The sequence below is a fragment of the Rhinolophus ferrumequinum genome, chromosome 27 (genome assembly GCF_004115265.2).
Source record: "Rhinolophus ferrumequinum isolate MPI-CBG mRhiFer1 chromosome 27, mRhiFer1_v1.p, whole genome shotgun sequence".
Taxonomy (NCBI): Eukaryota; Metazoa; Chordata; class Mammalia; order Chiroptera; family Rhinolophidae; genus Rhinolophus; species Rhinolophus ferrumequinum.
Genome location: NC_046310.1, coordinates 15,032,087 through 15,057,359, shown reverse-complemented (window position 1 = coordinate 15,057,359; position 25,273 = coordinate 15,032,087). Strand labels below are relative to the sequence as shown.

Below are 25,273 nucleotides of genomic sequence, written 5' to 3'. Positions count from 1 at the left end.
CATCAGTGAGTGACTCTGTATGCGGGCCCTTTAAGGGGAGTGCCTGGGATTGCAGCTGCCCTGTTTTCTCTGCCACAATCTCTGCTGGTTTTCACAGCCTGAAGTTATGGGGGACTTTTCTCCCCAGCAGTGGAACCCTGGGCTGGGGAGCCTAGTGTGGGGCTGGGACCCCTCACTCCTCCAGGAGGGACCTCTGCAGCCGAGATATCCCTCCTGATTTTTAATGGTCAAGCACGAGTGTTGGACCAGCCTATTTTGCGTCTCTGCCCCTCCTAATAGTCGCCAGGTGGTTTCTTCTTACGTCCTTAGTTGTAGGGCTTCAAGTCAGCTAGACTTCAGGCAATTCTCAGTAATGATTGTTCTGTAGTTTACTTGTAATTTTGATGTGGTCCTGGGAGGAGGTAAGCACAGCGTTTACCTGCTCTGCCATCTTGATTGGCAATCTGCCCTTATTTTAAATTGTGATTTATTTGTGCTTAGAATGCCTATGTAGCTTTGAAAACTACTTAAAAAATAAATAAATAAAACAAGGTAAGTGTATATAGTTCACAAGGATTTTAGAAAAAATCAGGAGCAGAGAAAGTTCACATAGCTTTATGATTATAAGGACAGAGTGAGCATCACTTATAAAATAATTTTAAAAGGGAACCCCCTCTAGACATTAGAAAAAGCAAAAGAAAAAAATATCCACACAGAGAATAATAAATGTATTGAATTTGTCATCACAAGTTACAGTATTGGAAGGAAAAATAAGTGGAATACAAAAATTGTTTAGATAAAAAATGCCCCGTCATTCCCTACCACACACAGCCTTCACAAGGCACATTCTTCAATGCTGCTGGCCCACATTACACTCAAATGGATGGAAATATCGATGTGACTCAATGAGGGGTATCCCAATAGCTGTCTCTATATTTTCATTTCATTTTTCTCCAGGATTGACAAATATCAAAAGCAGCAAATTATTTGTTCATTGCTTTACTGGTGTGAGGTAAGACAAAGCTTCAAAGTGGGAACGTCTAACACAAAAACCCAAACTGACCAAAATTCACGTATAAGGTAGGATGGGACTTGGGAAGAGAAAGTACTGGGAGCAATGAGTTATCAAGATCATGGCATTTATAGCGCAAAGTTAACTATTTCATTGATCATCAAAGAAACAACTAAATACCTCAGAAAAATAAAAGAAAATCAATTGTTATACTGTTCTAACACTAGAAATGAACAAGCCTAATCAGTTAGAAACTAAACTGAAAAGAAAGATTTCTCATTAGTTGTAGTTGGAACAAAATTAGAGCTTATGACACAGGGAAAAACTAACCAAATTAATCCTAAAAATATACTGCCAAAGGCAAGTAGAAGGACTAAAAAACAGAGTAGGGATAAATAAAAATAAAAGAGGCATACAAAACAAATAGAAAAAAAAGGAATGAGATTATAAAAGAGAAAAGATGTTCTTATAAGAGAACATAGGTGGTCATAAAAATTGCCTAAGGTAGTAAGAGGTTGCCTACTCATCTGTATTGGCTTACTCTTTGAAATAACTTTGAAACAAGTCAAGAAAGCACAATTTCTTCTCACTGATATTTAACTTACTTCACTGAATTATGTTGCTTTCACTAAAAAAGACAACACAGTACAAAGCTTTCGAAAAGAAATTAACTGCTGCTTCAGTTTTGATAAATATTTTTAAAAACCACATGTATCACACTTACCTATCTTGTGTAGATTGAACAGCCCACAAATAACAGCAATTACGAGGGTCATTTTCAGGTTCTTGAAAAGTAACAGCATATACAGGAACTCTTCCACCTTCCAATTGTGTGAAATATCTAAAACATGCATAAAAATTAGTACACTTTATACTTTTAAGTTAAAACTTCACGAAAAAGGAAGATGTATCAATGTAAGAATCTGAGTTAGAGCAAACTACTGTTTACACAATAGTGTTACCTTCAAAAATACACTGGGTACAAGATACAAAACATCAAGACTATAGGCATGGCACCCATCCTCCAGGGAGAAGTGGGAAGGGTTAAAATAACTAATGTACAGGTATATTATGTATGTGTGAACTAGTCCTTCCAGTCATATAAATGACACCACTCTGTATTACCCCCCAGTAAGAGGTACCCTAGAGATGAGATCGTGCCAACACTACATTTTAGCTGCTTGGGTTTTAGAAAGTCAGCTTCCTCATTACTATGACACAATGATTAAGAATCCAAAGAGTTCCCATAAATCTCTTAAAAAGCATAATTAGTGAAAAGATGATAGTACTAGGAAAAAATACTGTAGAAGTCAGGTTTTCCAGGCACCCCCTTAGAAGAAATTCAAAGATAAGAGCGGGTGAAAAGGGTTCAGCAAAGAGAGTTGAGATGGACTTCCCATAGGGAGCTACTAGGAAATAACATGGACCCTTCATCACTGGTACTTTGCAGAAAAATTTGACTCTGAGAAAGTGCACGGATAGTCAGAGTTTACCTAAGGGGCTTATAATACTCTAATATTATCAAACAAACCAACAGTAAGAATCTGTCTGGTTTGAGAGAAGGGACTCTTCTTGTTATTTTCCATGTCTCTTTTTCCTTCACTTCAAACTTGGCAAACACTTATTACTAAACTCAAACAAGTATGTACCAATTTGTTGTCGAGACTGAGTAGAAAGTTGGAAGAGTGACTATTTTGTTGACTCATCTGTAAGATAAATCACTGAAGATAAAAGTCTAATATACCATGAAAAAAATAAAGAAATATGACACCTTAAAAGAGACAAATAGGTATCTACTTAACTCTTAATAGAGATTAAATTAATAATCTAGAATGCCTGTTTGCTACCTCCCTCAAAAACGGGGCTAATTCCCTCAATAAAGGGTTAATTCCTCAGTAATTTTAACACCATAAATATTAATAAAAAGTATCAATATAATTATAGTTGGGGGAAGATTTTCACAGCATAAAAACTTCAAAACAGTATTTTATAAACTTTGATTTTTTTTAAAAAGCAAATTTTTTTATTTTATGATTTTATGATTTTTTTATTTTTCTGTCAATTAAGTACTACTTTATATATATTTACACATATGGTTATGAAGAAAAGTATTTCTGAAAGAATTCATACTATACAAATATGTAGTTTATCTTTATAGAGTCATGCTTTAGTAGCAAACTAAATACAATAACTGAAATGCCTTCTAAAAATACACCAATTAACCTAAATTCATGTGTTAAGTCATTCCTTATTATATCAAGTCATGATTTAATGCAATGAAAAATTATTCGTACTCAGTCACTCAATCATTAATCTATCCTACCCTTTTCTCCTCAAGCTAATTTTTAAATATTAATAATTGAGTACAAGTTATATTCAGAAACTACCAATATTCAAACAAGAGAAAAAAGTTATACTTACTCTCTCTTCATGCTTTTCATATTCCACAGTGCTAGATAGCCATCAGAAAAACCTACAGCAAGCTGATTTGTCCTGTTTATGTAACTAAGGGTCGAAACGGCTATTCCGGATGGGCTTATTAACTGGAAACACAGATGGCGTCCTTTTTCCATCACACTTTCTCTGATGTGTGGTACTTCAGCTGGGATGCCAGTGATGACTTCAAGGTCTTTAAAAAAAAAGGGGGATTAACAAACTATGAACCACATAAAAGCAAATGTTTCACCCATTATTCAAGCCATAACTGAAGACTACTGGGGTCAGTCAAAATAAGATTAGTGATAAAGTATGCTGAAGTATAAAAATAGCCACCCTTATCTAATTAAATGCTTAATTTTCAAAATACATTATGTAAGGGTGGCCGCTTAGCTCAGTTAGACCATGGTGCTAATAACACCAAGGTTGCCGGTTCGATCCCCGCATGGGCCACTATGAGCTGTGCTTTCCTTAAAAAAAACCAAAAAACAAAACAAAACAAAAAAACCCTTATGTAATTAAAAAAAAAAAATCTCAGTATATATCAAATATCTAAAGTAGACTTTTTTTTAAAGTAGACTCTTTTAAAAAGGATTAAACAATTCCTTAACAATCATATATAAAGCTGATGGTTTCTTCATTCAAATTTATAATTAACAGCCTAAATATTCCTCTCGGAGAAATGCCTGGCTTCAGCTTTGGGGCAGAAAATATATAAGATGAGCCCAGCACATCTTGTGTCAGAACTCTAGGAAGCTGTCAAAATCTAAAGGGAATTTGTCAGACTACACGAAGGAGCTCTTATTAGCAAAAACAGAACATTTAAGCATCAAAAAACAATAATTAAAATAAATGAATGAAACATATTAAGTATATAAAACCTCTAAAGCAAAGAGGTGCTTTAGAGACAATCACAGCAATTTGATTATTAAACTATACCAAGGAATTAGTATTAATGTTGTTAGGAGTGGTAAGGACATCATGATTTTGTCGTAAAAATAACCATTAATTGCTTTAAATTAATGAAGAGGGAAAGGGGGGAAAGGAAATGAAAGAAAATAGGTGCACATAAGGTAAAACCTGAAAACTAATTGAATTTAGGCAATGGGTATGTGGGAATTCTTCTTTTATCTACTTGAAGATGTCAAAAATCTTTAATAAGAAAGAAAAATATTCAGGCCTGTATATCGACACAACTTTGTGAAAAGCAGATTCAATGCTATTATGTTATGAAGGGGAAAAAAATCATATTACATTGTACCTGAACAGTTACCTTTCTACTTCTGATTATTTTTTCAGAGAATAGTAAGTGATTAAATTTTGCCAAAATAAACAGTTCATACAGTGGAATATTGTAAACGTATTCAAGAGAATAAGGTAGTCTCCATATGTACTGATGAGGCAGAATGTATAAGAAATACAATTAAGTTTGGAAAAATTGCAAAACAGTATTTATAGAAATTGATCCTCAATCAATTTCTGGTCCAATATAATGTTCACCACTGTAGCTTTAATCAGTTTTATTATTTACTGACAATATCTATTTCTTAGTTGATCCATAATTGAGCAGATATGCAATATTACAGGACTGCTTTAAAAATCAAGAAGGTCCTCAAAGAGAAATGTTTGTTTCCTGAAACTTTATAAGTAATACATACATTTTAAAAAAGTTTTTAAGTTAGCTCTCCTTTCTATATAAACCAATCAAATAAGAGTCCCATAAATTAAAGAACAAAACAAAACTGAAAGCTCTTGGTAAAGAATAAATTTATAAATATAAGCATTAGTATTAAATGGGAAAAACTGTCTTCACTTTTTTTGAATTTCGGTAGCATTAGTTCTATTTTGGAATGTTATTTTGTGAGGAAAAACTTTCAATTACTCTGCTATTTCCTAATAAATTATTTTATTTCTGTCTGGGTCTTACCATAGGAACATAACATGCCAAACACTAGGGCAGATCCTACGCAGATAGGTAATTTCATACTGTCGGATAATGATCAAAATTTTACACCGTTAGCCCTTCTTCTGGCATTTACATAATAGATATTATGCAAATGTATATCTGAAAACAAATAAATCAATATTCCTATCTCTTTCAAGACCTACTTTAGTATACGAACACTTAATAAAATAGACTAACATGCAAAAATATCCACAGTGCCCAAAATAAAACAATAGACCCAAACAATAAAAGAAACAAAAAAACATAAAGAAGTTTCTATGTAAAATTTTTGTACCATTTTTAAAAACCAATCCCTTGCATCAGAATATTCAGGTGCTCAAGTTTTGGTTTCAAGCAGAGAATGACTAAACTACCTGATGCCTCTACTTCATTCTGACTGCATGACAAGTCATCCAGACACAGGTCAATAAGAAGTATCTGTCCAACGTCAGTTACCACAGCTGCCACACCAAAAAGCCATCTCAGACTCGGGTGTAAATGCTGAGTGCTTGCACTGGCTCCTCCATGATTAATTATAGGTTCAACAGCTGTTACCTAGAAAGTAGAATATATGAATTGCTTCTTATACAAACGAGAAAATTAAAAATATAAATTTTAACATTAAAACAATTAAAAACATAAATTTTGAGGTTAAAGCAGGTTATTTGGTGTAACAGATTTAAACATTTTCTAATATAAATCCTAAATCCATATTTGACACTTGTGAATCTGAATTACATAATAAAAATCGTCCAATATAGGAATTACACCATTATTTCAATATATAAAAAATCATGCAGCTGGAATAATAATTGATGTTTATTGAGAGTTTAATATAAGCCAGGCATTGTGCTAATTGGTTCATTTAATGTTCACAATAATCTTTTGATATTGGACTTTATGTAATTATTCTTGTTTAAAGATGAAATACCCAGAGGCTTAGAAAGTTTAGCTGAATTATTCAAGTCACATAATCATTAGGTATAAAACTCAAACCTAGATTTTTCTCACTTTAAAGCTCTTAACCAGCTACTCTATGATTATATAGCCTCTTCCCTTAAGAAACAGTAAAAATAAATCATTCCAGAAAAATGTATTGTTTATTCTTAAAAAAAAAGTCTTATTTATGTCTTAAAGCCTTAAGAGGTCTAACATTTCTTTAAAAGGCCTATATTATAATGGACTTCACACAAAGCTTTAGCACTGACTGGATCAGACATTTAACAAGGATTGAAATTAATTAGCCATACTGTAGCTAGATTATAGTTATTTTCCCCCTTGATCTCGAGTCAAATTTTCAATGTCTGTAATTAATAGTCCGTATTTTATTGTATACTTAGCTGTCCTTCTGTTTCCTATTAATTCACAAAAATTAAGTATGATATATAAGTATTTGGTGATTTCTACTATACTACTGATAAACGTTCTAAAAGAAAAGAGGAAATTTATGGTCAATGGTTTATGTATTAATATAAGATTAAAGTTTGTTTCAGTCTATAATTTATTATTATAGACAAAAAGCTTGGCTTTTCTATATTTCATTAGTACACAAAACATTCCATAGTGATTCTAATTCTGAAAACTAATTTCACAGATTGTGTTCCTTTTCTAAATTACAGTAGTAATGTCTATAAATACTAAAGCATATTCTCAATTTCCTCAGTGAGGGGTAATGAATGTCACAGCTTACATCCCTCATACAAACACTATGTGAAGTAAATGATAACGCTACCTTAATTTTAAAATAAGACAGTTAAAAGCAAACCAATTTAGGAGGGTATATTGTGTCTTAGTCAAAAAACAACTACTTAACTGAACTCCTTTTAAAGTTATCTATCACTACTCTCCCAATCTTTTTCTTCTATATTCCCTCTTCCATGTGATACCAGCCATCCACCCAAGTGAGCAGTCAGAACTTAGAGAAGTCCCTTCTCAAGTACTCTTACCTAACTGATCAACAAGTCCTGTCCTTGGTACCTCTTGAATACATATTGAAGCTGTCCCCCCCACCCTCAGTTTCTACTGTCATTTCCTTGGTTTAGATCACTATTATTTATCTAACTACCTTAACCTAGCTTTTTACACTCTAAACCTAAAAAAGACTTCACCATGCAATTAAAGGCTTTTAATTGCAAACAAGTCTATTCAAAGTCTCAATCCTCACCATTTCTGGCTCCCACTTCCTACATTCCCCATCCCCCCTGCAACTGTTCTAAATAAGCCTAGTTTTCCAAATGTTCCATACACTGTAACTTTTTACATGCCGGTCCCTTTGCCTGAAATGTCCAACCTTTTTGAGTAAAAATTATCCAGGTGTTTGCCAAATTAAAATGCTTCAACTTATGAAAGTACTTACTATATTTATGCTGTAATCTTGTTACCTGTCTTCTCCTACTAGACTACAAGCTTTTTGATAGCATGGACCAAGTTCAATTAAACAATTCTCAAAATCTAGCACATAGCTTGATTTATACTAAGTACTCAATATATTGCTAAATTAATTCTGCCTTTAAAATCATTGCCACTGGCGAGTACATATAAGATACCAAGCTATAAATTACTTCAGATCCCCACATTAACCCACTGGGTCAGTTTCCTCAACTGTAAAAATATATTTTGTCATTAAGCTCCCTTTTAATTTTAAAATTCTATTCTAGAACTGTATACATTACATACATACATACATACATTTTTATGTACATCTAAGTGCATACTTTTTCATACAATATATAGAAAAAATTCTACTCTTCCATGATTTTATATTTGTGTGTGTGTGTGTGAGCGTGCACATATGCATTTGTAAGTGTATACATTTTCTCACCAAGCATGGAAGAACAGCAATAAACCTGCTGAAAAAACAACCGAATTCAAAGTACTTCTATATTTACTACTGGATAACATGTCTGGCATATGGAAGGCATACATATATTAGAATAAATAGTGATTACAGATGCATCTGCTATTTAAACGTATTTATTATTCAAATTTTAAACAACAATGAAGACATGTTTTCCATATTGCTCCAAGGCTATATAAGTTGACCCTTGAACAACATGGGTTTGAACTGCATGGATCTGCTTATATGTGGATTTTTTTCAATAAATACATACCGTATTGTAAATGTATTTTCTTCCTTAGGATTTTCTTAGTAACATTTTTTTCCTCTAGCATACTTTATTGTAAGAATACAGTATATAATACATAAAATGCACAAAATATGTGTTAATCAACTGTTTGTGTTATCGGTAAGGCTTTCATCAACAATAAGCTCTTAGCAGTTAAGTTTTTGAGAAGTCAAAAATTATATGCCAAAAAAAAAAAATTTATATGCAGATTTTCAAACGCACAGGGGTGGGAGGGGTGTCAGAACCCCCTAACCCCCGTATTGATCAAGGGTCAATGATAGTCTCAAAGTAAAAGAGAAAAAACAGAGAAGAGAGAAAAATATGCCATAGTAATGAATATTTTTATACTTTCAGCGTCCTCATAAAACACAACTAGAGGTAAGAACAAGATTCAGATGATACTTTTCAAACAAAAGGATATTAGAATACTACATACATGTCCTCACTATAATTTAGTTTGTAATTTTCTAACCAAGAATAAGAAAGTTATATTTCAAATTTTAAGTTCCTTTCATAATATAACATTTTTAACCTTTTTTACTTTGAACTTTTTAATGAAAAATAATACACTTCCATAAAAATGATCTAATTATAAGTGTACAGCTCAATGATTTTTCACAAAGTGAACACACTTGTATAACCAGTAGGGAGGGGTTCAGTTTTGACAGCAGAATGTCCACTTATCTTAAGCAGTACCTACCCTTCCAGGAAGAACAACTGCTTTAACCACTCTTGATATACCAAGGTCATAAAGACAGAGAACGCTCCCTTCTGCTTCTTCCAATCCAATTAACAATCCAGTTCTCTTCTGCCAAGAGAATTCTTTCACAGCTAGGACTACAGGTGGCTGCCCATTCACTCCACTGAATCTATATGCAGACAACCGCTCTCCTGTTAGAGCGTTTACTACTTCAAGTTGTGGACCACAAGCCAAGCAAGCAAGTCCATTTTTCCCTGGAGGAAAAAAAGCAAAAATGTTGCTTATTTTAACAGTGTATGTATACACAAAACTAAATAGCAGTTAGCTTTTACATATATACTATATAGCTCATTATATAAAACTTCACATATTATCTCCAAATTGAAATCTAACCATTTTATAAAACAGTGGTCCTCACATTAGTCAAATAAGTTGAACAACTAATAATAAAGTAACCATTCCATAAAGGTACCTTGCTATGTGATTAAATACATTATCTCATTTACTCCTTGTCATACCTCAATACTGAGATAAGGCAGCTAACCTTTCATACAGCTAAACAACTTGCCCAAAGCCGCACAGCTACAAATACCATGTTTCCCCGAAAATAAGACCTAGATGGACAATCAGCTCTAACACGCCTTTTGGAGCAAAAATTAATATAAGACCCGGTCTTATTTTACTATATTATAAATAATATAATGTAATATAATTAACAAAATATAAGTATAGTATAGTATAATATAATATAATAATATATAAAATAAAAATAAAATATAATAATACCGGGTCTTATATTAACTTTTGCTCCAAAAGACGCATTAGAGCTGATTGTCCGGCGAGGTCTTCTTTTCAGGGAAACGGTATCAGAGCCAGAAGTGGAACTCAAGTCTAACTCCAAAGCTTATACTTTAACTACATTATACCTTAAACTACACCTATACATATACATACACCTATACGTCATTATACCTTTAACTACACCTATACCCATGGGTGCTATAGGAATTAGAAAATGTAACACATGATTCTATCCCTGAAGAGTTCAAAAACTAACTGAGAAGACAAGGCATAACTAGCATAACAACAGGAAATTTCAGAAGCTCTTTTTGGCCCCGTACTAGTTTGTTTGGGTTTTAGTCCGCATGCAATGTAAAGTAACTGGAGGGTACCAAGCAGGACAGTGACAATCTGATTTATGTATTTAAATGTCACTCCAGCTGCTAAGCAGAGAATAGACAATAAGGGGAAAGCACAGAGGAGACATAGGGAGATGATACTTAAGCTTGGTGGCCATTAATAGGGAAAAGTGGATTGACTCGAGCTTCATCTTAGAGGCAGAACTCAAAGGATCTGCTTGCTGATGAACGAGATACAGGGAGGTGAGTAAAACAGAAAAATCAAGAAGAGACCCTGAATTTTCCCTTGAGGAGTAGATGGATGGTGGTTTAACTTTTACTATTAAATTTGTGATGTCTCTCACACATCTAAGTAGACAGCTGAATATGAGATTATAGCTCAGAGGAGGCTATATAAAGAAACAGCATGGCACAGTGGGTACCCAGAATGCATGGGTTCAAAGCTCATTTTTGTCACTTGCTATCTATGTAACTAAGATGAAATTACCTATTTGATTCTCAGATACATACAACAGTGATTACTTTAAAAAGTCTAATACTTATCCAATGAAAAATTGTTACTGCGCCTGGCATATACAGTAAGTTACTACTTTATTTTTTTTTCATTTTTTTTTAAAGATTTTTTTTTTAATCGGGGAAGGGGAACAGGACTTTATTGGGGAACAGTGTGTACTTCCAGGATTTTTTCCAAGTTAAGTTGCTATCCTTTCAATCGTAGTTGTAGAGGGCGCAGTTCAGCTCCAGGTCCAGTTGCCATTAGTTGCCCACCATCCCTTGCGGGAGTCAAACCAGCAACCTTGTGGTTGAAAGCCCGTGCTCCAACCAACTGAGCCATCCAGGAGCTCAATGGCAGCTCAGCTCAAGGTGCCATGTTCAATCTTAGTTGTAAGGGGCAGAGCCCACCATCCCTTGCGGGAGTCGAACCGGCAACTTTGTGGTTGAGAGCCAACTGGCCCATGTGGGAATCAAACTGGCAGCTTTGGGAGTTAGGAGCACGGAGCTCCAACCACCTGAGCCACCGAGCCAGCCCCACTACTTTTAATATTCAAGTGAATAACACTGTAAATAAGTGACTGATACATATATATATGTTTTGCTATCTTTCTGCTAGTAAGGATGGCTGTAAAATTCTCTTTCAGAAAAGTCTTCTGCAATAACTTTTCACTAGACTGAAAACCATAATCAAACGGCTTCTTTAGTATGGTTTTCTGCTGTATTATATAATCTAAACTATATATTGAGATCTTGTTCAGATTAATGGAATTAAGAGATAAGACTTTCTGAATATTTTGTATTGCCCAGGGCCCTAATGTCAGAATTTTTCTACTCATAAGACTGCTTAGGTTCTAATCCAAACTGACCAAAACTTACTGATTATAAAGAAAAACCAGCTGTGTATTATTTCTACTTTCTAAATGTACTCAATACTAAAACATACGGTATTTTTAATAAGGAAAAATAAACTATACCTCTCATTAAGGAAAAATAAACTATACCTCTCAAAGAGTCACTGAAAAAGTGTTCTGAAGTGTGTGTGTATATATATATACATATATACACACACACACATACACAGTGCCAAAAAATGCATACATATTTTAAGAAAAGGAACTGGATTAAAATTGTAATACTCAATATATACCGATAACAAAAGATGAATACAAGTCATGTTTGACTTCTGCAGTTACAAGAGGTGCTCCAAGTGGTTACCATCAGCGTCCAGACACTTCTGATGATGGTGAACTAATGCTTGAGCAGCGTTGACCAAAGTGTCCACTTGTACTGCTGCACATGCTGTGTCAATTTCTTTCTGAAGTACCGCATGTACTACGGTACACCATGTCCTTTAAGGTCCCCACAGGTAGAAGTCAAGGAGTGTTAAGTCAGGAGAACGTTCTTGAATTTCAAATACCACTTTAAAATGGTGTTACACTCCTCAAACGACATCCATGCTTCCACCATTTTTTGTCCTGCCTGTTGCATGGTGACACTAGCATTCATTTGATTAACGCCATCTTTTGAGCGAAAATGATACTACACATTGCTACCGTAATTCAATTCAACTTCGAAAAGTAATGTATAGATAACAGCTCTTAAAATGTGTATACATTTTTTTGGCACCCCCAGTATATACATATGAACACTCTAACCAGGTTCTGCGTTATTTCCCATTCACATTAAAGAAATTGCAATAGATATTATTATTTACCTTACAAATCAATCAAATTAGTAAATTTCCAGCAATATTATTTTACCTGCAGCAAACTTTCCACGAAGCACAGACTCAATTGATATTTCGTCTTCTCCAAGGGCTTCAACAGTTACCTCAGGGAACTGCAGAAGACCACTAGTCACTTGTGCTGTTAAGTCGTGCATACTTCCCCTGTAAATATTTTTAAAAGACAACATTATTATGATATATTTCTACTATAATGAACTTGATTATCTCTAACCAGAAGAAAAAAAGAAAAAGCCACCACATAAAAATAAACTAAAATCTGATTATAAAAAATACATATTATGTGCTTCTGGATCTGAGATATTTTCTCCTAAGAAAACATTTCCCAAACAGCCTTAGGAAAGTTTCATTAAACTAGATATTGTAAAGATATACATGATTAACTAGATTCTTTGAAAACTCGTTCAATGCAGTTAATCTTACTGCCTCACAAACTCTCAAACAACACTTCCACTTCACAAACAAACAAAAAAATGATATAGTGTAGAAAATTTTTTGCTACAGTAAAAGGGGAGAAAGTCCATGAAAAATGTCCAAATCCACAGCAACCTCAGGAATTAAGTTTGGCACGTATCTTTAACTAGATAGAAGAAAATCTAAAATTACCTTTCATTTCCAACTATAGAAGACTAGACTCCCTGAATGGCCCTCTCATTATAATCAATTAAAAATGACGGTTAAAACATAAATGATTTTTTTGAATGATACTGAGTTGGCAAAGCCAAAAGTGAAGAAACAGCAGGAATTTAGACAAACAGGCTGGGGCCCTGAGGGTTAGCTAACAAATCCAGTCCTGGGGGCCCTGATCTTGTTTTCAGTACTCTGAAGTCTCCAGAGACAGAAGATAAAGCTGAGTACTAACAGAGCCAATGAAAGCTAAGAAGAGCCTCCCCACTCCACCAACCCATTGAACTCCACAAGCCTATGTCATCAGCAAAGGTAGATGAGAGAAAAACCCACTGTGCGGCAGAGGGAGCAGTAAAGCTGCCTGTTTTGACCTTGGCTGTAAGACTCTACTCGACAAAAGAAAATTTTCCTTCACACAAACGAATGGCCGGAATTTAAACTATATTACCTGAAAATACTCAGGTGAAGAATTAATTAGTAAGTATTCTCAAGTTGGTAGTGCTCCAAACAACCCACAGAAACCACCGTATATTCTTTGGAATCTCAGAGTTCTAAAAGATGGAAGTTCAAAGAAAATGAGCTCACAGTCAAAATAACAAAATTTAACAAGGATATCATGATTAACAGACAGCAGAATCAGTCTGTCAAAGACTTCAGATATCGAAATGATCAGAAAATGGAAAATAAGGAAGTTTAATATGCTTAAAGAAATCAAAGATTTAGCTTGCTAATGAGGAAGAAACTTTAAAAATTAAAATGAAAAATGGTCAAGCAGATTTGAAAAAAATAGAACTTCTATATTGAAAAATGAAATAAGTAAAATTTAGAACACAATGGGAAAAAATGGGGCAATGAGAACATTGCAGCTACATGCAACATTATGGACAAAGTTCAGAATATAATATTAAACAATAAAAGTAGCAAAAAATACATGTAGAATGATTATATTTATATAAAGTTAAAAAGACTGTAAAACTAAACAAAATATTGCCTAAAGATACAAACATATGTAGCAAAACCATGAACAAAACAAGGAAATAATGAACACAAAATTCACAATAGTAGTTACATTTGAGGAAGGAAAAGGGATTAGAATGGAAAAGAATACACACAGGACTCCCAGGTAATGGTCAAGTTCTTCTAAAATTTGGTGGTGAGTACATAGGTATTCACTGCATCATGATTCTTTCTAACTTACAAGTATTCTTTTGTGCCCATTCAACAAATAACAGACAATAGAGGGAGAAGACCTAACATGTTTATTCAGAATACCACCCCCCCCAAATATAATACTAACAGTTGGGAAGAGGTAATATTCTAGAAGATTATTTCCCGTATTTATAGACACACCAATTCTTGGTAATCAGAAGACCAGTGAATCCTAGGTAGAATAAATAAAAGGAAATGATTTCAACAACAGTGGAAGCCAGAAGTCTGAAATATCTTCAAAACTCGAAGCAAAAATAGCAGTCAACACATAATTATATATCACTGAAATTATCCTTAAGAATATGAAGCACATTAAAAATATGAAGCACATTTTTAGACACAAATTGAGTTTACTACAAACAGACCCTTCCCTTAAAGGGAATTCTAAAGGATTGTAAGGTAGAAGACTTCAGGTAGAATAGTGATCAGAGAGGAGGTCTGAGAAACAAAAAGAATCGTGTGTCAAAGTACTTGTAAATACATGGAAAAATCTGAAATACAGACCACATAACAATAATAATGATTAATGTATGGGATTTAAATAAAGCATCCATAGTCCTTTTATCATCTGAGAGAATAAAGACACAGTGGTTCATTTTACACTTTTTTACATATCCATGTTGAAAATACATACAGTTAACCCTTGAATAACAACAGTTTGAACTGCAAGGGTCCACTTACACGTGGATTTTTTTTCACTAATACTATAAATGTATTTTTTCCTCCTTATGGTGTTCTTAATAACATTTTCTTTAGCTAAATTTGCCCCTACTCCTTCATGTTGTTCAAGGGTCAACTGTACAGGAAGAGATATACACAAGAATGTACCTATCAGTAATTTTCTTAATAGTAAAATACTAAAAATAACCAAATAAGAGAATGAAGTGGAATTTGCTTTATCAGATAGTAAAAACACACTATTATAATAATTAAAACAATTTGAGACAGGCTAATGATGGACAAACAGATCAAACAGAAAATCTAGACATAGAGCCACAAAAATCCAGTAGATGAAAAGCACACTTTGATATTTCAAATCAGAGAGGAAATATGGACTATTCAATTGACGTCATTGGTACAATTTGCTACTCATTTTCAGCAAAGAAGTTACACACATTATGATACACATACTACACATGCCTCCCTTAATATCTAGAAATTGAATAAAATGTTTCGGAGAGAAGTAAACTAAAGGGGTGAATAGATAACCCTAGTTTTGCTAGGAAAACTCCAGGAAAACTTCAGTTCTAGAAGCTTCTCATTAGACACAGCACAGACCTCGGCAGAGGGCCACCTTCCAGGGAGCTGTAATGCGTTTTTGGGGGAAAGGTATGAAAATCCAAAGGAGTCTACCTGGCAGGAGAGTGATCCCAAGTACAAGTCATTTCACCAGGTATAAGGTTTCCCACCAGTGATTACACTCAACTGTAACATTTTAGCATTTTACAGTTTATTCTAGTTCATAAAATTAGTCTCTGTATGAATTCTTCTATATATCTGCACACAGAGATGTGTGAAATATTCTTAAAATGTTAGTACTGTTTACTATTGTGTGATCCAAATTTGGAGTGATTTGTTTATACTTTTCAGTATGGCTTGGATTTTAAAAACATTTTTCATTTTTATAAAAATAATAATCACATGATTTTTAAAAAACAAAATCTAAAATAAGACTTTGAAAATACAGGAGATATTTATGTAATCTTAGGATGGGAAGAAGGTGCAAGTCAACTTTAATATTCACTAACAATCAAGAAAATGCCAAGTCATGATACCATTTTTGCCAATTACTGTTAAAGGTACAGGGAAACACACATGCACATATACTATTGTGGGAGCATAAATCCCAACAGCCTTTTCAGAGGATAATTTACCACCTCATAATTTTACATGGAAAAATCTTTTGACCTGGCAATTCTAGAACTTTTATCTCCTAGAGGCAAAAGACTTATATCCTCTATCTCACTCACCTGCAGCAAGATCATGGGGAAAGAAATCCCTGCCACTCCATGACTTCAAATATTGCATGACACAGCACCACAACTCCTTCCAAAGCAACAGACAGCACTAACCATTCTCTATTTGGATGCTACCAAGGCACTTCAAACTCAGTATTTCCAAAATGAAATAATCTTTCTCCCTCCTCCTTAGAAATTTATCCCCTTTCTTTTATTTCGTCTCTCAGTTACTGATTCCATTACCTACCCAGAAACTTGAAGAACTGAGCTAAAACAATGATTCTTCAAGAAACTTGCCCTGACGACTAACCCTCCCCTCACTCCCCAAGTCCGGGTTAAGTTATGACTATCCTGTTTGTTCCTAATGAACCTGGTACTTCTGTCACGTATGGCACTTACCACACTGTGTAACTGCTTCTTTGTATCCCCAACTAGATTGAAAGTTCTTAGAGGACAAATATGTACCTTACTTTATCATTTTAATTCCATACTGTGGAACACAATATTGGTTAAATTACATGAATAAATGGTGTCCCTTTCCTTTTCTTCCCCTTATCATGCAATGTAAGTAGTAACCAAAAACAACCCACTTAAAAAAAAAAAAAATCTGCATTCCAGTCCGTCATTTCTATTCCTAATGATTCTGCCTTTGTCAAATTGCCTGATCTCTAACTAGACTGCCGATGGTCTTTTTACCTCGTTACTTGTTCTTGCCATTTGTATTCTTTACCCAAAGCTGTAACTGGCGAAAACTTAGGTCATCCTTGCCAAAAAAAGTATGTAAAAAAATAATAAATTTGAAAAGGTCACTCAAAAAGTTAACAAAAGATGAGTTTTAATTTTCTGTTAAGTCTACAAATATTATTTTCTAGATAAAATTCTGATCAACTCAAAAACCATATATGTCACCATGAGCTCAAAAAACTTGAAGGTATGTTTGAGATTTCCTACTCATTGAAAGTGGAGGTTTGCTTTTTATTATCCAAAAAAAATCCCAAAGTATACTATAAAGACAGCAGATTGTAATTACTCCGCCATATGGTCAATAGAAAGTAATGACTATTGGCCTCCAATACAAAAACTTCTATATTTATATGAGGGCCGGAAGCTAAACTCTTAGCTCCTGAAAGCATTACATTTACACATAATGATCACATTTGTCTCCTCTTAAGTATCTTAGTACTAAAAAAATGTTACACAAATTTAGGAAGGAAGAGCCTCAATCACATTGATATTATGTTATTTTCCTCTCTGATACCTTTCTATAGTCTTGATAAGACCAGTGTAATGGTAAACTGTAGTTAATACATTTTCCTATTAACTTAAAACTAAAGTCATTTCTCTAGAGCTAAACCCTTCAGAATTCCACGTGGTAGCTTTTCTCAGTGTATTCAGTAGTGTTCAGAGACATTCAGCAAAATAGTTCCACAATCACTGCAATTCAATCAAGATCAATCACCCCAACAGAATTTTAAAAAGATTTTCATAAGGTGATTCTAAAGTTTATCTGAAAGAATAATGCACAATAATCAATTTTTTGAATATGAAATATAAATGTTCTATTTCTTAGGCTGGATGTATTTTCTGTTATTTTTAATATAAAACAGAGATTACGTTGTGGAAATACCAGCTCAAACATTCACAGTATTTTAAAAGAGAATTGTGATTTCCACTCCAGATATACCCACCATTTTAAAAACAGGACAAAATATATGAAACAAGGAGTTCAGACAGTGGACAACAGGTAGCACAGGACAGTGGTCCCTGAGGGAAATAAAAACAAAATGACTTCTAGGACTGTCCCAGTTTATTGTGCCTAGAATGGCCAGGACACAGAGCAGAGAGGGGGAACCCAAATGGAGCCCGAAGGTCTCCTTGAGCTGAGATCACAAAGCCAAAGGCAGCTAGAATTCACCTGCAGAGTACTGCAGTACAACAGGCCCTACAAAGGGCTCCAGAGATCTGCGGTGGGCTCCCCGGAATCTTCATCTGATCAGCCTAAGCATGTAAGGAAACTACCAAGAGGCCAAGGAGTGAATCACTGGAAAAGTGAAGGAGAAAATCCCCAGAGCATACACAGGGCCAGGAATAGCTCCATAGTGGAAAAACCTCATAATACACGGGGCACAGAGTACTCAGAAAAGTACTGACTGTTTCAGTTAGTATGGAGGGAAAAGATAGCCCTCCTCTAAAGACTGCTCTGGTCTAGTCTACAAAGGCTCAAAAAGCAAGTCTCAAAGAATCAAAGTGTTTCCAAGTAACTTAGTTGCATCCCAAAACAAAGTTCAAGAATATACAAAGAAATGCCAAATTAGCCACTCCTCAAGAAGGTAAAATTCACAATGTCTGGCACCCAATCAAAAATTGTCAGGCACACAAAGCAGCAGGGTGGTATGACCCATAATAAGGGGGTAAGGAACAGACCTACAAATGACACAGACATTAGAATTACTAGGTGAAGAAATTAAATCAGTTATTCTAGCTATAATCCCTATGTCCAAGAAGGTAGAGGAAAGCATGAGCATGTTAAGGAGATTTAGAAGATATAAGACTAAATTGAACTTTTAGAGATGACAAATACATTAAATGTGATTAACAGATTCAATATAGAAAATATTATTAGTAAATGTAAACACCCACAATAGAAACTATCTAAAATAAAGCAGAGAGAAAAAAGACTGAGACTAGGGGTGGGGGTGGAGGGGGAAGGATGGAGCTATGGGAGAACCTCTCATACCCTAATATACAAATCTCCAAAAGGAGAAAACAAATATCTGAAAAACTAATGGCAAATTGTTTCAAATTTGATGACAACCTAAGCCCACAAATCCAAAAATGGCAGTAAAACTCAAAGGACAAGAAACATGAAGAAACTCCACCAACGTACATCAAAATCAAAGGACAAAGAGAAAATATTAAAGAAATCAAAGGACAAGAAACATGAAGAAACTCCACCAACGTACATCAAAATCAAAGGACAAAGAGAAAATCTTAAAGAAACACCCTGCAAAGAGGAACAGAGATAACAATGACAGGAAACTTGAAAACCATGCAAGCCATAAGAGTGGAACAACATACTTTAAGTTCTGAAAGAACTTAAGCTTTTATGACATGCCCCCGTTGGCAACCTGTAAAAAGTAATTTACAAAGTTTCAACTCCTTCTCAAGTTTTAGATAGGCCGAGCAAAAACGCTGCGCTGGCTGTCAATGAACATACTGTTCATTTTCTTAATAAAGCACATGGATTATGTCACTCTCCTACTCAAAACCCTTCAATGACTCCCTACTGCATATTAAAATCAACACCCTCAGTCACAGGCAATGTGGCAGTCCCAGACTACCTTTACAGTGTTTTCTCCCAAAACCACTTCCTTCCTCAGTTTGCTATTGCCTAGCACTTTCATTCTTTTATGCTGTTCCTTCGTTCCATCTCCATATAACCAAAGCCCATCATTCAAGGACTAGATTCCCAGTGTGGTCTGGGCAGATCCATGCTTTCCTATTTCATTTCATCTCTGAGCTCACTCCTTTCCACCTTTGTGTTAGCAACCCTAAATGAAGTTTGTGAAACTCATTATATGGGGTTGCCTGTCTTCCTCACTATACTATGAATTCCTAACAGGCAAAGCTCATATCTTATTCCTGTGAATTCTAGAGGATCAAAATGCCTTGCAACATGTGGTAAATTAGGATAGCAAGATACTAGCAGGGGCAGAGACAGACATGTTAAACAATAAAATCAATTTAAAAAAAAAATCAATATTCTTAAAACCCAACAAAACAACCAAATTAAAAAAATGGCCAAAGACCTTAATAAATAAGAGGTACAAATAGCAAATAGACCTCAATAAATAAGAGGTACAAATAGCAAATCAGCACATGAAAAGATGCTCCCCATCATGCCCTCAGGGAAATGCAAATGAAAACATTAGTGACATACCACTACGCACCTATTGGAAGGGCCCAAACCCAGAACACTGACAACACCAAACGCTGATGAATTTGTGGAGCAACAGGAACTCTCGTTCAGTGCTGGTGGGGATGCACCATGGTGCAGCCCTTTTGGAAGACAGTTTAGCGATTTGTTACAAAACTAAACATACTCTTACCATAGAATCCAGGAATCACACTCCTTGGCATTAAATTTATGTCTACACCAAAACCTGCACATGAATGTATATAACAGCTTTACTCATATTTGTCAAAACCTGGAAACAACCAAGATATCCTTCAGTAGGTATATGGGTAAATAAACAGTGATATATCCATATAATGGACAATTATTGGGTGCTTTACAAAAAGTTATCAAGCCATGAAAAGACATGGAGGAAACTTAAATGCATACGACACAGTGAAAGAAGCCAGTCTGAAAAGGCTACATGCTGCATGATTCCAACTATATGACAATTCTGGAAAAGGCAAAACTGTGGAGACAGTAAAAAGATCAGTGGTTGCCAGAGGTTAGCAGAGAGGCAGGGATGAATAGGCAAAACACAGAGGATTTCTAGGGCAATGAAACTACTCTGAGTGACACTATAGGTGGATACATGCCATTATACATTTGTCCAAACCCATAGAAGATACACTACCAAGAGTGAACTGTAATGTATACTATGGACTTTGGATGATAATAATGTAGGTTCATCAATTAATTGTTCTGCTCTGGTGGGGGATGGCTATCTATGCACGAAAGCGTGTACTGGAAATGTTGGTATCTTCCACTCAACTTTGCTGTGAACCTAAAACTGCTCTAAAAAATAAAGTCTATTGAAAAGGAAAAAAATATTGAGCTCAACGTATTTTTAAGTGTACTACAATGATTCAGTATTAAGAAGCAAACAAAATTCACGAGCGTACTAAGAAAGATACTAACATAGAATATTATAAACCAGTTGTGTGAAATACACATCCTCAAAAGCAGCTGCATTCCACTACAGAAAATAAAGCCCTCATCTAGTCGTTCAATTATACTGCAACATATACTGAGCAAACATTTCTACGAAACATTTTGCTCGCATTTTACTTTTTCTTTTTGACTCAAAAAGACTAAGAATTATGATTTAAATGTAAACTACCAGTGGACCCAGAAACTTTCAATCTTTTACCAGTTCTTTCAATCTTAATTCAAACATTTATTAATCGCCAACCATTTTAAAAACATTGTATTGGGAAGGGAATGCAGAGGCAGAAAGATGACTTACTTCCTGACCTCAAGGAGTTTACATTCTTAGGAGATACATAGCTGTCAGACACAAATAAATGCTACAACAGACCTATATATACTGCGAGATCCCAGGGAAGAAGTGGGATAAAGGGAAATGAAAGGCTGCATAGAAAAGATGGCATTTAAGCGAAGTAGATTTGAAATTTGAGAACTTAAAAAAGGCAGAGTAGGCACTCCAGGTGAAAGGACATGAGCAAAGGAACATCAAAGTATGTCTTCAAGAAAATGGGCCCAGAACTGGGGACAATTCTGGACTAGCTGAAGCATAAATCTGTGACTACGTAGTTGAGGCTGGAAAGTAGAACAGCCTTATCGTAGAGACTGTTGATCTAATCTGGGGCAATGAGACTTCATTCTGAAGAAAGAATGAGGAGTTCCTGAACATTTTCTTGGTTAGGAGAGAAAGAAACAGTGTTTCGTGCCCATCGCAAAATTGTTGTATAACAATCCTAGAACATAATTTAAAAAATAATAATTTTTGCTGTTTTGCAAATTGGTGACACTTTGGTACTAGGTTATTTTTAAAAATCAGTAACAAAAACTACAGTACGGAGAGAATGTAGATTTTCTCCTAGCGCTTAACACAGAGCATCTCTCAAGCATTAACGTGAACTGGGCTTGTCATTCCTGGTCAAATCCTCCAAAATAAGTAAACCTACCCTAATTTCTTCTCTCCTCACAGACCCAATCAGTGAAAGTTCACGAAAGGTTCTTAAAATCTCCTGGCTCCTTAGAATATTTTGAGGATAAAATGAAGTTTAGAGTTTCCGAGAAGACTTATACTTTATCCCAAAGGACCCAGACCCAGGTTCTTTCACATTATCTCAAACTGCCTGTTCAAAAAAAGGTAACAGCAAGTATGAACCTTGTTGGCTTTTAGAACAAATTAACCCCTAATCCCCCCAAAAAAAAGTCAACCAGTAACAAAAGTAATCGTCCTCCAGTTTCCCGGTGGGAAAAGTAAGGCAAATTAATACCCACTCCAACATGTACGTTTATTTTAAATCTCCTTTTTCCGACCAATTCACTGCACCTTTCCAATCACGAGTGCAACTTCTTCCCCGCCCTGGACTCACCCGAGCCAAGCCCAGGAGCATGTGGAGCACACGCTCCACAACGTTAAGACCGACTCAAAATACCATCAGGTTCCCGAGGAAGGCCCGCCACGCTCTCAACCATACTGGAGTAGGGAAGAGGCGCCGCGGTCGAGGCCGGCCCCGGGAGGGAGAGGACTCGACTGCCAGCGCGGAAGTGGCGGGGGGTGGACCCCAAGCGCTTCTCCGCCGCCATGTGCCGCCGCTCCGCAGAAATGGTTATATAACTCTCCCCGGAGCCCTGGAGCATGCTGTAACCGCTAACGCTCGCGTTCGCCCCCTCCGGCCCGATCTGCGGGCCGGGGCACCGCCGCTAACCCGGCGGGTATAAGGCCGGCTTAGGCCCGGCATGAGGGCCCCGCGAGCGAAGCGCGGCGGGAGAAGCCGGGCCGCCGCTCGGGGCCCAGGCCGCGCGGGCCCAACCCCCTCCTTCCCTTCCCGAACCGACCTACCGGAGAAGGGCGGGTGACCGGGCCGCCGCGGCCGCCGAGTCCAGTAGGGCGCTAGGCAAACGCGAACTCCTCCCGCACAGGTCCGTCACAGCATCTCCCGGGAGACACGGTCGCCAGAGGCGGAACGCACACACCTCCGCCGTGCGGAAGCGGTTCCACGCCTTACGGGCCTCCGCCGGCGACCTCCCTGGCCACCTCAAATCCACACCCCCGAGAGTGCCTACGCCGGCTTCAGACCGGCTGACCGCTCAGCGACTAAAACGCAGACGCTGCCCGCGCCGCGGTTCCGGGTCCTCCCCCCTGCGATTCCGCCTCCGCCGCTCGGACAGCGCCGGCCCTGCTTTGCGCATTACCCTGGGCAGACAGACCGAGTCCCACACGCTGGGGAGGGGAGGGGAGGGAAGGGGGAAGGCGGACAGGGAGGGGAGATGGAAAAGAGATGGCTGCGCGAGGACCTCAGTTCTCGCGAGTGTTCCGGCCTCGGCTGCCGGCGCCGCGGGAATTTTCAAACTCCGCGTGAAAGAAGGTGGCGGAAGAAAAGGGAGGAAAGGGAAGCAGGCTCCTTCATTCACAGAAAATGGGATCTCCCCTCTTCCAACGAGCTGAGGGGGAGAAAGACTACGAATCCCACAGTGCCTCGCGCCTTAAATTGCTCTAGCGGCCCCACCCGTGGGCCCGGCGCGGTGTCGGGAATGGTAGTCTTTGAGGTCTTGCCATGCTGGCCCCTCCCGCCTCCGGATCCCATGGGGTGACGCCTGTGGAGAGAGTCGCCACTTTATCTTCTGGCCCTGCTTGCTGGCGGCAAGTGATAATCTTTTGTCCTCATGGCAACCCCGTTTGCTTTCGGTGGTTTTCGTTTTCTGTGCTCCTACTTTTGGTGACTGGTCTAGTCTTTTTCGTTAAAATTTTATCCCAAATCAGTGTTACCTTTTGGTCACCCTGAGGTTTCATTGTAGAATTTCTTTTATTTGTTGTTAGGTAGTATCTTTGAAGCTAGTCTCAGTACCAAACAGGTTTCAAACAAATAGATGTGGAATATGTCCGTAATGGTAAACACCAAATAAAAAGATTACAACGTCAAGTAGAGGGAGCATTGTAGAAGGCACCCCACCCCCCCTTTTCTTTTTATCAAGAAAGTTTATCCTTTTCTGTTATCCTTTCCATATGGTTTTTGAGATATGCTGCCTTTTAGAAATGTAATTTCCTTTTTTTCTTTAATTTTTGTTTCTTTATTGGCAGCAACCTCTAAACATAGCATATTTGTTTGCAAAAGGTACTGGACTACATTGAGGCAGAGAGTAGTTAAACGAGTTTTTGGTTGGTTGTCTTATTTTAAATAGACCTCTTCAAATAGAAACCACTCCTCTATCAGATGTGCCGATCTATTTCCTTGGTTCCCATTCTAAACTTTCTTTGGCAACATTTTATGTTCGATTCATGAGTATATATTTGGTAGTCCAAAGACAGAGTTTTCAACTCAGGTAGGCTGCTAGTGAGCTGTGTGATGTTAGGATAATTAAGTGACCTCTCTGGGCTAAAGTTATCAGATCTGTAGAGCAAGGGTAACTGGATTAGAGGATCTACTGATTCATTACACAGACATTTGTTAACTTTGCTCTAAGGGCCTTGTCAGTTGTAAAATTCAAAAATCTATGTCATCATAATATCCAGATTAATCGACTTTCTAAATGATCTTACAGATTTTAATTGTCCCTCCATCATTACCAACAATGGTTTCTTATGATTGTCTGTAATTTGGATGAACACTGCCTGTCTCTGTCCTATTTTATTTCCCTACATACGCAGTTTCTGAGAATCGTTTCTCCACTGTCTTCCAAACATGTTTTTGCCTTTCAGTGCCTCCCAGCCTCTTCTCCCCTTATCTAAATCTTAATATCCCTCACTGTCCAGCTCAAACCTGTTTTCTCTCCCAAATCTTCCCTTCAGCTTCAGCCCACATTAATCACTAAGAACTTGCACTGAAAATATATTGTCTGTTATTTTATGTCTGTTTTCCTTTTTGCCTCTGACTCCATCCACCTACCACCACCAGCTCCCAGCTACACTGAGAGCACAGACTGTATCTTATACTTTTTAAAATGCTTGTTTCATAACTTCTAGCTTTTTAATTTTA

At 36.6% G+C, this 25,273-nt stretch overlaps 1 protein-coding gene across 1 annotated transcript in view; it reads right to left on the bottom strand.

The window, feature by feature from the left end:
• The window catches only part of AHCTF1 (AT-hook containing transcription factor 1), a 72,542-nt gene extending 49,024 nt beyond the window's left edge, over window positions 1–23,518 (bottom strand). The window contains exons 1-6 of the mRNA XM_033099403.1: window positions 23,140–23,518; window positions 12,592–12,719; window positions 9,198–9,451; window positions 5,747–5,927; window positions 3,413–3,620; window positions 1,716–1,832 (exon numbers count right to left, since the gene is read on the bottom strand). Coding sequence (XP_032955294.1) covers window positions 1,716–1,832; window positions 3,413–3,620; window positions 5,747–5,927; window positions 9,198–9,451; window positions 12,592–12,712 — 881 coding nt within the window. The 5' untranslated portion in view covers window positions 12,713–12,719; window positions 23,140–23,518. The remainder of the gene's footprint in view (window positions 1–1,715; window positions 1,833–3,412; window positions 3,621–5,746; window positions 5,928–9,197; window positions 9,452–12,591; window positions 12,720–23,139) is intronic.
• Between the last annotated feature and the right edge of the window lie 1,755 nt (window positions 23,519–25,273).